The sequence below is a fragment of the Loxodonta africana genome, chromosome 2 (genome assembly GCF_030014295.1).
Source record: "Loxodonta africana isolate mLoxAfr1 chromosome 2, mLoxAfr1.hap2, whole genome shotgun sequence".
NCBI classification, from domain to species: domain Eukaryota; kingdom Metazoa; phylum Chordata; class Mammalia; order Proboscidea; family Elephantidae; genus Loxodonta; species Loxodonta africana.
Genome location: NC_087343.1, coordinates 82,637,754 through 82,656,407, shown reverse-complemented (window position 1 = coordinate 82,656,407; position 18,654 = coordinate 82,637,754). Strand labels below are relative to the sequence as shown.

Genomic DNA, 18,654 nt, shown 5'->3' with positions numbered 1-18,654 from the left:
CTGTTTTCATATAAAAATGAAAGAAAAGTATTCTTGGTGATTTTCCTTTTGGGTTGACAGTTTTGTAAGGAATCAAAGCAAAGAGAATGGGGTAAGGATTTATTCATTTTACTGTTTAGTTTTCTGGTGTTAACCTTCATTTCACCTCACCCCACCAAAGAGACAAACCAAAATTGCTGTGGAATAAGTAGAATGCTTTATGTCTTCTTTGAGAAAGCACATTTAGATTTTTTCGTTTTTTTCTGTATAAAGAGAATTCATTGTTCACCTGATAGTGTGGGAAGTAATTTTTTATACCATCTCTAAAGCTTAGAATAGAAGATAGAGAATTCTAAATTATGATGGTAGCTGATTTTTTTTTTTTTTTTCACTCTAGTCATCAGAATGTTAAAGGAAAATACTATAATATTGTTAGGTGATTTTTGTTTTTTTAAATAATAGGGAAAAATACATTGCTTTCAATGAATTCTCTAAACTTGAATTGTTTTCAAATAGATTTTTCCCCCTTTAATATTCAATGCTATAGTAAGCTTTTTTTATATATAGTAAGCTTAACTTTGAAATACAATTTTAGAGTTAGCAAAATAGAATTTTTTGCACACTTAAAATTTTCTGCCTGTTTAACATGTTCTTCTCTATTAACTCAAGATAATAAGGATCTACAATTTTAAATCCTTTGGAAAATGATGCCCCAAGTCAGCATACATGGGTATTTGGTTTTAGAAGACTTACTCAAACCAGTATTTCTTACATATCATCATTGCGCGACTTCATTACACATTTGTCAGCTTTGGACTAATTATTTTTATACAGCTAGGGCAGGGCACTGCATCTTGTGATCGTCTTTCTTACTAATAGGATTCTGTCTGCTTCAGCAGGCAGTAATTGAAGGCTTCATGTACAGAGTAGAAAAAAAAAAAAAGTTTTAGCCCGACTGGGCCATTGTCACAGCTCCTAGTAACCAGTAGAACAGAAAACACGAGAAAATTGAACTCAGAATAGAAAAATCAGAAACCAGGAAAACTATCCAAGAGAAGAAAAAGCATGTCTTAGAGCTGTTGTATTAAGTGTAGCAAATCTGATTCAGTGTAAAAATTTTTATGTTTTTCGGTACCCTGGAAATTGATACAGGCTCTCAGATAAATATTTTAAATTCATGCTATACTATTATATTAACATTTTAGTTGTTAGTTAGGACAATTGAGTTGTAGGGTTTCTTTTCCTTTGAACAAAGAACATTTATGGTTCAGAGCTAGTTTCTCACATAACTAAAAAAAATGTGATTTAAGAACATGAGGGAATAAATCCATGTATTATAGATACTGTTATTTGTTCAAATTTGTCATTGTTTGACCTGTTTTCATAATCCTGTCAATTATTAAGACAAAATAACTTTTTTTAGAAGAGTGATACATACTTTCTTTTAGACTTGGCAACGAGCTTCCCCCCCCCCCCCGCCTTAAATTTTAAGAATTCTTAGATAGGCTTCAAAGATTAAATGTCAATTACTAAAGATAATAGACAAAAGACATGTAATAAGATGAAAATCAGATACATTCAGACATTTTGGGCTTCTCATTTGGTGACTACAAACAGTGAGTTCTTGGTGGTAGAATGAAATGAATAATACCTAGATGGTATCCTTTAAATAACATGGAGCCCATCTACATAGGCAATACATGTTTAACTGTCATCCCGCTTATTTGTTCTCATTTGTGGTGTAACCAGTTTTCGAGGTTGATTGGTCTCCCAGTAATCCCCCCCTTATGTGTCAGCTCCATTCAAGGATTTGTATTCTTCATAGCTCTTCTCTTCTGAGGGAGTGTGTGTATGGTAGGGATGGGATGAATTTAAAATTTTGAAAATCTTTAAAGGCAGAAATTAAAACTGCATTATGGCAAAGCTTCAAATCAAGATGCTTTAAATGACAGGATACTACAAAAGTCAATTACAGAATTTTTAAAGAGAAAAATCTTAAAAGTTTCTGGAATGAAATAGATTACACCCATATTAGACTAGTAGGAAAAGTCTTAATTTATCTGTTGACTGGTAAAAAAATATTAATGGTGCATTTTTGCATATATTAAGGAAATGTTTCTGATCTGGAATCAGAATGCTTGGATTCAATGGCTATGTGACCTTGAGCAAGTTCTTCAACTTCTATGGGCCTCAGTTTTCTCATATATAAAATGGCTTAATAATAGTACCTGCCTCTAACCATCAAATGTGGTAACACAAGTGAAGCATTTAGTACCTACTGCCAGGCGCACAATAGCACTTAATAAATGGTAGCTTTTGTTATCATTATGGTGATCGAAAACTTCAGATGCCTTCTGAAAAATTTTTATCACAATCAGGTCTTAGTTTGAAGCCAAGTGCAGAGATTCTTAAGTCAGCCATTAAATTGAGTATATCAGTATTTGACCCAAGCGGTCTTTGTAATCAGTGTTTCTTGATTATAATCCAAAAGCTAGCTATTTGTCATATAGTAAGTAGTACTGTATTCACAAGTATCTTTTAAATGTGTATTAAAGCATAGCCTGTTGGAGAGTTAAATGATTAATAAATTCGGAGGGGGGGTGGCTTTTGCTTAACATGGACCAAAACAAGCCAGTTGTAATCACGCTGTGTTCCAATTAAATACATCCTTTTCGAACTGTGAAATGAGAATGTCAGAACATCTGATCTTCTAGTGTTCTGGTTTAAAACATTGCTTTTACCATTTGTGTCCATTCAAACATAGAGACCTAGTTAAAGGCAGTAGTTTTTATACCAGCTAAAGATTTTATTGCTGGAATGATTTGCTTAGCATGTTTATACTACAGTGTAAACCTATCTTTTCATGTGCCTCTTCTTTACAGTATTGAGAGTTTTGTGGGAATAGGATTTAAAAAACGTGTACGAGAAACTAATTTTAATATCTTTAAACATACTAACACCAAAATTGACATTTATCTCTACTGAATCTGTGTTAAAACATTGGCTCTAAATTTTTAATAGAGAAGTAAAAAACATACCTTGGGGCTATGCAACCCAGAATTTCAGACAACAGTTTTTTTGTGTTCCTATTCAAATATAATCTCCTTCTTTATCGTCCCAAGGCCCAAGTGTTAAGTAAATAAAAGGACTAATAAGACTGTTGTTTACATAATTACAACCCTGTCAGAAATAGGGACCTTTGTTGACATATTGGTTGAGTGATACACGAATGGAATGACCAGATCTGTGGGAAAAGTTGCAAAGATGAATGGGATAATAGAGCCAACAAGTATCATTTGGGACTGATTTAACAGAAATATAGAAACAGGATTTTCCTGTAAAGCAGAAGAACCTCAAAAATTTAGACAAAAGAAATGCATAAACCTGCAAGTAGCCGTATAAAGGAGAGGTCATTTTGGAGCTGGTGATCTTTGTGTTCTCTCAAAAAGGAAATTAAGGTACCCAGCTCCTCATCTCTTGTGTGTACATCTGAAAAGCAGATTGATATATATGTTAAGAGCTCTATAAAAGCTCTTTTAAAACATTGATATGATTTATATTCTTAAGCTGGCTACTTAAATTTACTTTTCTTAGCAGGAACACTGTTCTGATTCCTTGACAAGCCTTCAGCATGTTTGTAGAGTACCTTTCCAACACCTACACAAACAAATGACTGGAAAGGTTTCCAACATAGATTGTCAACAAACCATTAGCTAACATTTTAAAATACAACTTAAAGGTGTTGGTAATATTTTCAATTTAGTAAAATTAGCATATATGTTTTGCTTTTAATGCATTATTCTAATTATTGTTGGAAAACTGATTTTCATGATTCTATTTAGGCAAAAAATGGCTTGTTAGATTTCAAAAAAAGAACCTAATGTGTTATGAGATCTTGATGTCATTTTTAAAAAAAAACCTCAAAAAAGAAATTACTTTTCATTTAAAGAGAATCTCCTTCCTGCTTAAGTGGCTAATATTTTAATTAAGTCTGGAGTGAAGTTTTTCTGAGTGTCTCCTGATAAACTCCCTCTTTTATGTTGATGGTAATTAAACAGATCCCTGAGGACTCCGTGGGCTTTGTGCAAGGCCCATGCTAATTGTCAGACATGAGACACTGACCAGTTGGTTTGCTCTTGAATAGTCCGCAGCGTGCTGTCAGCACGGCAGTTTTATTTGTATGTATTGTGAGCTGTTGTCAGGGCTAACTGGGTGCCTTTGTCGCTGAAGATGTTGCGCAAATTGAGGCAGATGGCTCAGATTCAGACACGTGTCATACAGAAAGGAGAAAGGGGATTGGCCCTGCAAAGTGGGGTCACAGCAGGTCACAGACCTGCTCTACACTTGTTAGTGTTTTCAGAAGCTCATGCTCAGCAACTTTGTTTTTCTCCAGTCATCCTTGCAGTCCAACCCCCTCCCCCCCAAAATGTGTGGGACATACTCTGTGTGGAAAATGGAGGCCTAGCGGGTTACCCAGCCTCTTCCCTCACGTCTCTGGGGCTTGACTGTGCACGCAGAATGAATTAGCAGGATTGACAGAAGTTCATTGTGCCTCCAGCGGCTTTTCAGTCAATTGCAGTGCTTAAAAGGCTAGTTTTCCTTTTAATTCCATGTAATTAGTAGGTTCTTCATGTCTTGGAATTTAATAACGGAGCATTAGACCTTAAGTTTCCTCTATTACATTCTAAAGCAGAAAAAGGGGTGGAGGGTTTCAGGATCTAATGCTCTGAACATTAAAAAGAAGGGAAGTGTGATGTTATACTTGGCTATCGTGATTTCATTGTATGATCATCAACATTAGAGAGAATTTGAATATTTTAACATGAGCGAATTCATTGAAGCATAATAAGAATTTTATAATATACATAAAATTACCTAACTTCTTGCATAATCATTTTCAGATATGAGGAATTAAAATTTCAAGCTCTTTGAGAAAGGTACCTTTTCTTAACATGTTTTAAAAATAAAAAATGTTGTGGTTTTTTTTAAATGGCCCTATGCATGGTGAAATGTTAAGTAGCCAAATGAATTATTCCCCAATAGATTGTATTGGAGAATTATTCACCTGCATCCCTTGTTCAAGCTAATAAGCAAAGTAGACTTCCTTTCCTTGTTCTGTTTTAAAGATGTACTAAAATGACCTGCTTGTGGTAAGCATGGCGCTGGGCAGTTTATTGATTTTTTTTTTTCAGAAGAGTGCTTGGCTTTGGGTTTTTGGCAGTAGGGAACTAATAATAAATTATTTCATTTGAGGAAAAAAAAAGTTATTTTAAACCTATTTGAATTTATGTTGTCTCCTTCCTCCCCCCCCCCATAATAAAAGGGCTCTCTCTCTCTCTTTTTTTTTTTTTTTTCCTTGTAGGTTTGCAGCTAAAACTGTGCACAGTGGGTCACTGATGCTAGTCACAGTGGAACTGAAGGAAGGCTCTACAGCACAGCTTATCATAAACACTGAGAAAACTGTGATTGGTTCTGTTCTGCTGCGGGAGCTGAAGCCTGTCCTGTCCCAGGGGTAACCTGCTTACATCTGGACTTCAGAATCTGGCACACAACACAAGTGCCTGGCATCCACTACTGCTGCCTTTCATTTATAATAATAGCCCTTCCATCTGGCAGTGGGGGAGGAATACACTCTTGACATTCTTGTCTCCTGCTTTAGAATGCTAGTGTGTATCTATCATGTATGCAATACTTTCCCCCTTTTCACTTTGCTAACCAAAGAACATATATTTTACTGTCAGTTGTCTCAACTCTTGAGTCCATGTGGCATTTTCTCTCTCCTGCTACTTCTTGTGGCCTTCTTATCTTCCTTTTCTTTCTTAACAATGATGGACATGAATTGGACATTTCAAGTTCATTGGAAATCATCTTCCCTTCAGCAGTAAGCAGAAATTAGCAAAGAAATAGTCTAGCCTCTCAGCTTGGTATGTGAAAATGGGATAGCATACTTTTTAGAATTAAGTGCATAAAAAGTAAGATCTCTGAAAAAATTTGTTCCCTGAATTTCCTGGTATCGTAATTGATTATTGACAGCTGTCATCATGAAATTATCACTGAATAATAAAATAAATAAACTAGCATACGAATCACATTTGTCTTTGCATTTTTAATGGAAACTATGATCTTGAAGTTTATAGGCTGAGGGTCTTTGAATTCTAAAGTAAATATTTTGAGTGTTAGATTATGTAGAGTAGCAGCAGGGTTTAGTTAGTCAAAGAAAAAGCCACTTTCAAACCAGGTAGGTTTTCTAATTGTGTTATAGAGTAGTTAACTCCAGGAAAAAAATAATTGATATGCTTAATAACAACAATAAAAACACCCTTTATGTTGCAGAACAAAATGTCTCCTGCCGTGCAGTCATGATCTGTTTTAGTGGAGATCTGATTATAAGGCTTGTTATACCTGCTAAGTAAATTCTTTGAGTCTCATTGTTTCTTTAAAAATCTTAATGCCCAACTTTGACAGACTGAAACTCCTCTGAAAACTACCTACTTATTATAAACTTATTTGTAGAAAATTTGAAAGCCAGTTATATAGTTAATATGTTAGCATGTTTCCCTAGAGCATTTGTTTTACTTGCTAACTTAGTCGAGTTACTGTTTTTATTAAGATCATTCTATAATCAGAAAACCTATTTTCTAATACTTTTATATCTTTTTTAAAACCAGTTGAAATTTTATTTACCTTTCTGATACAGAGTAATGGGCTTTAAGGTAACATATGATAGTAAGTTCCCTTTGTATAGAGCCTTACAAATAATGGTAAAACAAGTAAAGAGGAAAAGACTACACATTGAAACATTGTAGGACATATATAAAGGAGAAAAAAAAAACAGAATGAAACGTTCTTGGGAAATACATATTGAGAAAAACAAAATAGAGTGTGGAAAATTATGTAAATTTTCAATTTTGTAAGCTGGAAACAGCAAACAAGATTGTTAAGTTTTCCTGCCCCTGACATACAGCAGTGAATCTAAATGGAGAGAAGTTACCACCGTCGAAGCCTCAGTTGTATCTCGCTCTGGAGCCCTGTGTGCTGTCATAGAACTGATGCCCAGAAGCCGCTCTGTAGCTGCAGTCCATTGGCATTTCCACTGTTAACCCTATTCCTCAGGGCTCTGTAACTTTGGGTTTTTAAGTTGGTAATTTTTCAGATGTTATACAAAATTTGACAGGCTAAATACTTCTGTTTTCTGAAAAAAAATATTTATGCTTACCCAGTGCCACCATCAAGGCAGAAGGAAAAGTGTGTGTTGTGACATAAAGAGGTTTTTATTTTCCTTATTTTTTTTTTAAGTTAGAGCACTCGTCTTTAAAAATAGACCACATTTTTTCATGGTTTTTGTTTTTTTTTTAAAACTAAGGAAATGTCAATAGGACTTTACTTTTGAATATTTTTGGCTGCTAACTTTCATAGTTAAAATCTGTATTAAGTCAGTAATACAATGTGCTACCAGTTGAAATCATTTTATCATCAACAGCTTAGTATTAGTAAAACATTTTTTATGTAAATGAAATTAGAAAAATGGCCATAGTCCTAAGTTTAGAGTTTGTTGGTTTTTTTTTTTTTTTTTTTTTGGTAGAGTGATTCAGAGTTCCTTGCCTCATATTTGCTTTAACTTTATCGTAATCCGTGATTATCTTGAAATTGTTCCATTGAGTCGAGTTAGTCAATTTTGGATTCTTAATTCTAGCTGTATTTTTTCATTTTAATGTTCACTTAATGGGACATTTTAGGTACACCATTCTTGAAGAATGGCTTTCATACTATATTTCAATATTGCAATATATTTGCTTTATTTATTATTAGAAAAAGATTTTTTAATTTTGAAGAAACTAACAATGAACTTATCAAACTCACTTCCTATATACTTTTTCTTCCCGATAACTATTTGCAAACATTTTAATAACTTTGTAATAGCTTATGAGAAGAGTTTGTCTTTGTCACCTGCATTTTATTGTTAAGAATTTAGATGTTATGTTAGAGAAGATAAAAATCTGGCAAGATGAATAATGTAAACAAAGATTTAAAATTTGAAAGGAAAAACATCAGCTAAAGGAAAACCTAAGCTCTTTTCCCCTGCTTTGTTCCCTTTTTGTAGTCTCTCTGACCTTATAGGGAACTTTGCTTAAAGGGGGGAAACCCCTCTTCTCACACAATGGGAGGGAAATAAAGAGCCCTATGTTATAACTCAGAATTAACAGAGCCCTACCATTCCCTTTCTATTTAAAGAGTGCATGCAGTGCGAAGTGTGGTAGCATTGACAGGGGTATGGTAAAATATAATAAGCTGTATACCTCGAAGAAACTTGCAGTCACATTGGCAAGTAAAAAAAAAAAAAAAATGGCAGTGTGGACCTTCCTTAAATTAGCAAGACCTGGCTTGCAAACACATTTTGCTTACATACTAATACAGGCTCAGCACCTTCATCTCCTTTCTCCCCACACAGGCAGACTGGCCAGCCACCTGCTTTTCTTCCGTCAATAGAAAGTCAGTTAATTGAAAGACAATTATTTTTCTTGCAGTACTTGCTTATCTTTTTTAATCCTCTCCTTCCCTTCTGCCTTTCAGCTTGACCAGTTATCTAAGGAACGTTTTCATGATCAATTTCACTCTCTTTATTCCTAATATTTTGGGGGGAACAACAGATAACAAACAAAATATCAAGGATAACAAGTCTATGATAGTGTTAGTTATAGTCTTAGATCGTGGAAATTGTGTTTGATAGGACAATAAGCCATAGGTTACCAGAAGATCCTTTTCTGAGTCTTGACAAAGTTTCCATCTCCCTTTTTATCCGACTTCGCAACAGAGGGCATTCAGTACAACTAAATGAATGCTTTACCCTTCCTGTTTTTGGTAACATTTCTTTTCTGCCACTTTTCAGCTATGTTATAGGCTAAGCAGGATTTTGTGATCTGATCTTGGGGAAGTTAACACCACGTTTAATTGTTTTTTGAGGGAAAATGTTCTAGGTTCCGTACGTTCACCAACGAATGGGACGTAGCTGTTTGAGAGCTGAATTGGGAGAAACATGAAGCAATTGCATGGTTAATTGTCAAGTAGCAACAATAAGTGCTACTGGGTTTGAGGAAGAAGGGATCGTTGGCCTAGAGAGGGCTGAGAGGGTTTAACTGAGGCTAGCTGGGTCTGAAAAGTGGAGTGGCATCCAGAAAGAGAAGAGGAGAGGGAGGGTTTCCAGGAATAGGGGAAGGGAGAATATATTGATCTCAACCGAGGTGTATCTTAGTGTGATTTTGAAATACCTTTGTACAGAAAGCAACATTAGCCACACGCCAGAAAGTGATGTGTCCTCTTTTCTTGCCGTCATTTCTCCTCTCTTTTCTCTCTCACACATTCAAAACTCTGTCTCCCTAAACCACCCCCAAACCCCCATCTCAATGCATGGTTCAGGTATTATGGATAGGAATATGCCACACTTGTAAGAAAAAAGGTTGGAAACCATTGAACTAGAGATCAGGAGTAACCAGTCTTGTTGGTTTGATTCTTCTGCTTGTAAGCCGATTTTAAGTATTTCTTTGGCGATTTAAGATATCTCCTTTGCCATGGTAGGCTCTAAAATGAGTCTTTTTGGACTTACAGTCAAGTAACTAAAGATTATTAAATTCCATTGGTTTCTATTTACTGGTTACGTGATTGTGAGCTGAGGTGATGCTAAATGTTCTAATCTCCGCTTACGTTTGTCTTTTTCTGGAGACAGTTTTATGTACATAATCTCTTGTACATCTAGGCCCTCAGAGCTCAAATATGGAATTGTTACAATTCACTCAAACCTATCTTTAATGCCTACCTAAGACACTAGTATGGAAACCCTGGTGGAGTAGTGCTTAAGAGCTACAGCTGCTAACCAAAAGGTTGGCAGTTCGAACCCACCGGACGCTCCTTGGAAACCCTATGGGGCAGTTCTACTCTGTCCTATAGGGTCCCTATGAGTCAGAATCCACTCGACAGCAACAGGTTTGGTTTTTAAGACACTGGTTTCTCATCTACAACCTTGAGGGCCAAAGACACCAAAGATCCAGGCTTAAATCTAGGAAAATCCTTATTCTGAGATGTAGAGATGTATAACAAACTAACTAACTGCAGATGGTCCGAGGGCACTCATTAACTGTCCTGGGACCAGGGGCAGGGGCAGGGGTTGTCAAGGACAAAGTATGAGTATGTAGGAGGTGGAGCAGATTAATTTTCTCAGACTGTACCCCAACCAAGATTCTGATTTTATCCCACCCTAGAAAAGCATCTTGTTCCCACTTTTTTTTTTTTTTTTTTAAGCAATGTGTTGAATGATGGATTCTTACAAGGTCAGCCCTCTCCATGGACAATAATAAGGAGTTGTTGTTACGACTATGACCTACGAAAAGAAAAGGGTTAAGTTTTGCCTTTGCAAAGAAGTTAAGAAAGGTTGTAAGAAGATAGGCCCTTCAGCCTAAATTTAAATCCCCATTTCTAATGAGTTTTCTTTGTTTTGTTTTTGATGCTTATTCCCCTTTGTTCATAATCTGTGTGTGAACTTAGGAGTGGCAACTGAGGGTAAGCTGGGAACTCAAACATGCTTTCAAGGGGAGGCTAATGCAGAAGTTTGGGGAAAACCAAGTATCCTCCCAACTGAAAGTTTGATTTTTGAGCCTTAAAAAATGAAGCTACTGTGAAAGGGCCTCTCACTGGCATCACACTGAAATCCCCATCACCCAAGAACCCTCCTTCCGTGACCCCAGAGTCTTCCTTTTGCTCAAGCAGCATTAAAACCATAGGCCCCAAATAAAAATATTTTGTAAACAAAGTTATGGCCAGCTCAGTTTTCTAATTGGAAGTAATTATGATTTCTGTGCTGTGGTGTAATTACCTAAAAAAATGTTATTTGATGATTAAGATTCTGGAGTGAATTGTGTTCTTTGGGCTCTTGCACCGTTCCTCCATCAGGGACTTGGTTTCAGCGGTGTGCAGCTGCTGGAGTTGATTTACAGTGCTGCGGCTGTGGCTGGTCATAAATAAATCCTCTTATATAGTTGTTATGAACACCTGTTAGATCATCTGTCAGCAAAGCGCTGTTCACATTTATCATGGTGCGGTAGTTATTTTACCTCAATCCATTTCCAACTGACTCAGCCTCCGTCGCTGGGTTACTATTACCACACCATAATCGTTCGTTCCCACTCCATGTTACAACTTGCAGATAAAAGATTTCACTACTTGGCCAAATTTCATAAATAAAGGAGCAGTTCAGTGCAGTAAAAGTTTATTTTTGTCATCATTTGTCACCCCATTATTCTATAAATCAAATGGAATAGCACTATTGCCAGCTCAGGCGTTGCTGTCAGCCTTAGGCATGGAAATGGTCCGTTTCTTCCTTTTAGATGAGATGACATGTCTTTCAGACTTAACTGGCTTATGGCTTTGTTTCACCCATTTTATTTTATTACCCCTTCAGAAAAATCCTTGGGGAACAGAAAGACTTAAGGAGTGAAATGGAAACAGAAAACACAGTCTAGCATGCTGCTTAGCTGAGTGATCTACGTTTTCCCTGCACCCAGGCGTTAGACACTGACCACCCCCTCCCCACCTGCGCCCTGCATCCGTGGCTGAGAATGCTTTTCATAAACTTCCAAGGGGGTTGTAGTTTGTATTTGGGAAAGGCCATTACAATACGGAGTTGCAGATATTGAAATACCTGATGTATATCCCCAGAGATCTTCTCATTTTGACAGGCTTTATGCAAAGGAAAGACTAACCGGTTTCTTTCTCTAAAATGCATTTTAATGGATCTGAGGCCTTGAAAGGGAATGGTCACCCCCAGAGAGTGTCTTACATCTGGAGGTATGTCAGCTGTGGAGCTCTGGAGGAAGAGTCAAGATTATTAGCAAGTTGGGAACTCTGTCTCAGGGATTAGTCTGAGGAAGGTGGTGTCCCTTGGTTGAAAGGAAGAGGACAGAAAAAGCTGAAGGGATGGGGTAATAGAAGAGGGTTTATAGTTGATATTATACTTCCGAGTTGGTTCTAATTCAAGTTACATTCTTCATAGTCATTATGTAGCTCATAAATTCAATAAAGTGTTTTACTGTTACTATAAAAAATGACAGGAGGGGGGTTTTATGTTGTAAGTTTCCTTAGTTGCTCTTCCTGTTTTATGTTGAAGTTCTCAGGCCATTATGTCATTAAACTCCTTGGAGTCTGAAGGGCTCAGGCCCCTCCATTTCTTCCTTTTTACACACTTGGCCAGGGCAAATGTTAGCCTCGGCTAGGTCAGGCCAGCAGTAACTCAGAGCCAACTGGCTATTGGTGCCAGGAGGCCAGGGTTGTTTGTATCTGTTATTTCGTGAGAAGTAGTTTTAATCTGAAGATGTGTAGGGAGGAGTGGAAAGGTCTGGGGAAGGAGCAGCTTTAGGCAGGCTGCTCCAGGAGCTCTGAAAGAGTCCTTTGTCTTAGAAGGAGGAGGACTTGCTGGGTGGGGTGTAAGTAGCAAAGAACTCTGGACCCAGGAAGTATTCTCTGCATCAACAAGACTGGTCTTGGCACCAAGACTGCTAACTCCTTAACCTCATAGCTGTAAGTCCTTGATCAAGTTCTGAACAAGGTGAGAATTGGAATCTTCTCGGTTGGGAAAGCAAACACCACTCTCTTTTGTCTCTTTGGTTCTAAAAGAAGCAAAGGGCACTTCTGCCCTAAGAAACTTTTCTTTCTCCAGATGTTTGTTTTGAACAGAATATCCACATGGAAACAGCAACTACTAATTCTCTGGCCAGAGTGCATCAAGGCCTTAATCTAAAGCCTCCCATCCATCCAGCTGTCTGGCATTTGCTATCATAGGGCACCAACAGAGAAATGAGGCTGTGGCTTTATCACTGCACCCTGGGTGACAACTTGATTTTCTGCTTTCACCGCAGGCAGCAGCAGCCCAACATGATGGGGCTGTTAATTTGTGCATTTCATGGTGTCTGTCAGGGGGGCTGAGAGAGGAGGGTTTCGGGGGGAAGGGAATGGAGCATGTCCCAGCCGCGGAAGCACCTGTCTGCATTGACGGCACAGAGCACTTCTTATTAGCGCGCAGGTCTCTAAATGCAGCCGGGGGATGACAGCCTGGCATCCCAGCACCCACACACTGTGACAGGCGCCGGCAGCCGGTCCCATTGTTTGCCTTTGATGAGCATGTCATTAATGGAAATGGAAGAAAGTGAGGGCCACATCAGTATTCAAATAGCCTCTATTCTCTCTGCCATTCAACCGGCTGGCTCTGCCTGCTGCAGATTTCCCTCTGCAAGCTTCTCTTAGACTTGTTTTTTAAAACAGATTTATTTTCATTGCATACAAATCCTTTCCATGTTGTCCCTGGTTCCTTCCAATCCTATGTTTACGCCCACCTCTTTAGACTGTATTTAGCTAGATCAAAGGAGATTTGGGTTTTTCTGTATTGCAAAGCTCTCATTAGCTATTTGCACCCAAGGAAATGCAAGTTGCTGCTCCTGGAGCCTATGTCCTGTGCCTCCTGACTCTGGCCTCTCCTCTGGGGAGGTGTTGGCTGCTCTGTCTCACACTCTCAGAAATACCTGGTAGAGTGGGTAGCACTGAATTTAGGGAAGCTGACTTCTCCAAGAATGGCTTTCGTGGCAAACAATACTTCTCATTCTCCAGCTTAGTACAGGTGGTCCCCGGGTTATGGACATCTGTATTAGATATAACCCATAGTTACAAACCAACCACCGTAAAGCCTATTATATTAAAAATTTGAGGTACGTACAATGGTTCGTAATAACGAACAGGCACATAAAAACATTGTTATCATTATTACTGTATTATTTTGTTAAAGATGTTTTAGTGTATCTAGAAGTGTGTCTTTAGTGTTTTTTGTATAAAGGTTCACTATGTACCATAAACTAAGACAAACATTTGACTAACTGACATTAGATACTAACTGTACTTAACTGTTTTGACTTATGTACGTATTCGACTTTAAGACAGACTTAGGAACAGAACCTGTTCATAATCCGAGGACTGCCTGGAAATTATAGAAAAGGGAAGTGCCCAAGAGTGCACTTTGGGTGGACTGTGTATCGCACATGATTATTTACAGCCAAGTGGAGAGTGACTGGATCCTAAATGCATGTTTCCATCCCTCACACCCTGTGTTGGTCTGTTTGCTTAATAATGTAATTAGTGCTCAGAGGGAGAATATTGACGATGCTGCCAGCAGTCATTGCTCTTCCGTGCATTTCCAACCCGTTCCTGTTGCCCGCATGGCTTTTGCATTGCCTGGTTTGGTAGCTTCAGCTGTGTGTATACACTTACCCTCCCCACACAGTCCTCAGAGCCCCCTCTCCTACTATCTGCCCCCCACTCCACTTCCCCCGCCCCCACACACACCCTGCCTAGTTCCACATTTGCAAGGTTCGCATCTTATACATTCAGATGGAATGTTCCTTGATGAAGGCAGCAGTGAAAGACCACCTCTAATTTCTTTCTGACCTTTTAGTAAGGAAAGGTCAGGAGAACTGCTTGCTAAGCATTTTCCCAGCAGTGTCCCTTATCTGGTATTAATCTGTCAGTGGCCTAGGCCCTGACTCCCTAGGACACCACCCATCTTCCAGTAGGATCATGCTGGAGGCTGAAAATCCTGCAAACATCACTGGCGAATGCCTGAAAGTAGAACTCCAGGCTAATACCTCAGCACTGCAGTGTTATTGTCTTACCCCATCCTGAGATGAACAAAGGAATTCTTATTAAGCTATTGGTCCCTCACAACACAGAACTCTTTGAGAAGGAGCCAAGTCTTTATATTCAAATAATGCCAACTCCTCTTAGAGATGTGGGAGGTCCCTGGGAGCTCAACTACTAGCCAAAAGGTTGGTGGTTCAAACCTACCCAAAAGGCTCCAGGAAGCCCTGGTGATAACTACCAAAAAGTCACAGCCTTGAAAACCCTATGGAGCAGTTCTACTCTTCACACATGGGATTGCCAGGAGTCAAAATCAACTAACAACAATTAGGGGTGCCGTGCTGTGGACTGGCAGAGTGGACTTCCATAGACTTGTTCCTGTCTTTGGTATTATGGCCCTTCTTTAGGTTTGGGGGATCAGGGAGCAGATTTTCTCAGGTGTTTATCTGAAAACCTACAAAATCCCCCAGCTCTTCTCCAGTAGAAGCCCAGAGGAATGATTATGGTTTAAAAAGCCAAGTGGTAAATCGGGCTTCCTCTACTCACTTGCTTTGTAGCTGAGAGAATCCACCGAGGGTAATTCAAAAGGAAAAGAAACAGGCTGAGAAGAAAAAAGAAAAAAAAAAAGCCCAGTGCTTTAGCTTAGTGTCAGAGTGATGGAAAATAATTTTCACATTTGATTAATTATTAAGAGAGCCATTTAATAAAATATAGAGATAGCGTTTTGTCTCTCTACAATTGTTAGCATGACCCAGGACCCCTATTTTGGAGGTGAACAAAAAGCTATTGAGGTGTAACAATAAATTTTGTCCCTATGGGTTTTTGCGGGAGAGGCCACAGGGCTGTCCTGACAGATTTAAGGCAGACACCCCACAGCTGACACTGAAACACGTCAAATCCAGTGGATTTTCTTGGCAGGTCGTACGCATCAGCCTCGCCCAGATTTGTGAACAAGGCAAAATCATTGACCTAGAAAGAAACTGCATATTGGTAGAAATTTTTCCTTCTAATTTTTATCTTTTCGGGAAATTATTTCCCTACAACATCAAGTTCAAGCACTTAGTATTGGTAGCTTATTTCAAATGCGAAAAGTCATCAAGGAATTGTTTTCCCCTTTTCCTAGTAAACTATTTTCATAAGATGATGATTTCTCTGCCTATGACTCTTTATTTTATAGGAATAGCTAAGTCTTATGAGGAAATCTTCTATTTGAAGGAATTGGGTTTCTTTGTTTTCCCAGGAGGAAAAACAATATAAATTCATCTGTGAGATTAGTTTGATGAGTCTATTTTATTCCACCTCATGAATTCAAAATAATTTAAAGGCAGCTTCTATAATTAGTTATATGAATGTGCACATTAATTATAAAGCACTTGAATAAACATTTCAAAGTTTGGGTTTTTTGTTTACTTTGATTTGCCGGTTATTTCCTACTGTTTTCTTATGCTTGCCAGACATGGCAGCTAGAAATGGTCTTAATTGGAGAAGTTCAGCCTGACATTGCTCCACATTACCCACCCCCCCGCCCCACACACACACTCTACCTGTTTCTACGTTTGCAAAGTTCACATCTTTTACAATCAGGTGGGATGTTCCTCTAGTGAAGGCAGCAATGAAACCCACAAAAACCCTATAGGACAGAGTAGAACTGCCCTATAGAGTTTCCAAAGAGCGCTGGCGGACTTGAACTGCTGACCCTTTGGTTAGCAGCAATGAAAGACCACCTCTAATTTCTATCTGACCTTTAGTAAGAAAGGACGACCTCTCCCCTGTGTGGGGCCCCTCAGCAGTGTGGAATTCACAGGCTGCACCACATGGGGCGGAAATGGAGTCCCCTGTATCTCCCTCCCTGTTCAGGCCGGTGGTACAGGCCACAAGATGGCCTGTGCTAGTGCCTCTTCAGCCAGCAGCTGCATTTCCACACCTCCTTCCACCATTGCCTACCTATTTTGAACATAGATTCATCAAACATTCTGGAAGGAATTCCAGAGCTACTCGTCTGCAAATGTTTCCACTCCCCCAGCAGTGCCCACTCTCATAAATGAAAGCATAGCATGAAAAAAATGCTGTGAGGATGTGTTGAGGGAGGTGGGGACGGGGAGAACAATCTGATCTTTCAGATGGTGGCTGATCCCCATGCCCTTCACCTCAGAACGTTGGTAGGAGGCAGTGTGATACGGAGCAGTTACCTGGCCCCACCTCCAGCACTGTTACTTATGGCCATGTAAAAACCAGTTGCTGTGGAGCCATTTTGGACTCATGGTGACTCCATGCATGTCAAAGTAGAACTGTGTTCCAAAGAGTATTCAAGGCTGATTTTTCAGCAGTAGATTGCCAGGTCTTCCTTCCAAGGTACCTCTGGGCAGAATGAACCTCCTTTTAGTTTGTGCAACCAAAGGACTATGGCCATGCAGTGATCTACTTTGTACCAAGGCAAGCACGTGTGTTCATTCTTCTCTCTCTAGACCCCAAAAAGCAGAAACATGTACAAAAAGATCCAGTAATGAATGGGCAGAAAATATTAAAACCTACCTTTATTTTTTCATGTCATGTTTTTCAAAGATTTATTTTTATGTCTTTTTATAATGTACTGGTAGAGAACAGTAATACATATATATATAATTAGTGAGTCACGTGTATAATTAGTAACCCATTATAAATAGTGACATTTTAGGTGCATTGAGTCAATTCCAACACACAGGTACTCCATGTGACAGAGTAGAACTGCCCCATGGGGTTTTCTTGGTTGTAATCTTTAGGGGAACAGATTGCTAGGTCTTTCTCCCATGGGGTGGCTGGGTAGGTTCAAAATGCCAAACTAATATGTTTGCACAATCAAGAATACATGTATACAACCAAAAGCAATCTATAGGTATAATGCAATCTTGAGCCAAATCCCAACAACATTCTTCAATGAAATGGAAAAGCTAATCTCCAACTTTATACAAAAGGAAAGATATCTCGAATAGCTAAAGCAATATTGAAGACAAAGTAGACGGCCTCACACTTCCCCATCTCAAAACTTATTATACAGCCAGGGTAATTAAAGCCTGGTACTGGTTCAATGACAGACACATTGACCAGTGGAAAAGAATTGAGAACCCAGAAGTAAATCCATCCACCTATGGGCAGCTGATCTTTGACAAAGTATCAAAGTCCATGCAACCGGGAAGAAACAATCTCTTTAACAAATGGTGCTGGCTAATCTGGATATCCATATGCAGAAAAATGAATCAAGATCCATACCTCACACCACACACAAAAACTAACTCAAAATGGATCCAAGACCTAAGTGTTAAAGCTAAAACTATAAAGTTCCTGAAAGAGTCAAAACTAGGGAACTTAATTTTCAGCATAAATAGCCTATCAAACAAAATTAAGAATGCATGAATGATAGAAAATAAATTAGATAACTGGGACCTCCTAAATATTAAATACTATGCTCATCAAAAGACTTTACCAAGTGCTTGCTTCATCAGCACGTATACTAAAATTGGAACAATACAGAGAAGATTAGCGTGGCCCCCACGCAAGGATGCTTTAAGTTTTTGTCTGAGAAACTGACTTGAATTGCAAACTTTCACTTAAAGCACAATTAAAAAAAAAAAAAAGAAGACTTTACCAAGAATAAGAAAATGACCTACAGACTAGAAAAAAATGTTTGTCAAAGACATATCTGATAAGGGTCTAATCTCTAAAATACATAGAAAATTTCAATTCAACAACAAAAAGACAAACAATCCAATCAAAAAATGAGCAAAAGACATGAACAGACACTTCACCAAAGAGGACATTCAGGCAGCCAACAAATATATGAAAAGATGCTCGCAATCATCAGCCATTAGAGAGATGCAAATCAAAACTACAATGAGATACAATCTCACCCTTGTAAGAATGACAATGATCAAAAAGCCAGAAAACAACAAATGCGGACGAGGTTGTGGGGAGCTTGGAACTTTCATACATTGCCGGTGGGATTGTTAAATAATGCAACCACCATGGAAAACA

General features: G+C 38.5%; 1 protein-coding gene and 1 non-coding gene across 4 annotated transcripts in view; both read left to right on the top strand.

Moving 5' to 3' along the window:
* Nucleotides 1-6,070, top strand: part of AP3B1 (adaptor related protein complex 3 subunit beta 1) — a 278,558-nt gene extending 272,488 nt beyond the window's left edge. For 2 of the 3 annotated variants that reach the window (XM_003408109.4, XM_064273483.1), the window contains one exon: nucleotides 5,342-6,070. In XM_003408109.4, coding sequence (XP_003408157.2) covers nucleotides 5,342-5,495 — 154 coding nt within the window. In that variant the 3' untranslated portion in view covers nucleotides 5,496-6,070. Of the gene's footprint in view, nucleotides 1-4,880; nucleotides 4,927-5,341 lie in introns of those variants that run through there. The other variant, XM_064273482.1, reaches the window with a different exon arrangement.
* A 12,039-nt stretch (nucleotides 6,071-18,109) lies between these two features.
* On the top strand, nucleotides 18,110-18,218 carry LOC111750019 (U6 spliceosomal RNA). Its single transcript, XR_002785168.1, has one exon. It is a non-coding gene; the product is annotated as a U6 spliceosomal RNA (small nuclear RNA).
* Nucleotides 18,219-18,654: the final 436 nt, after the last annotated feature.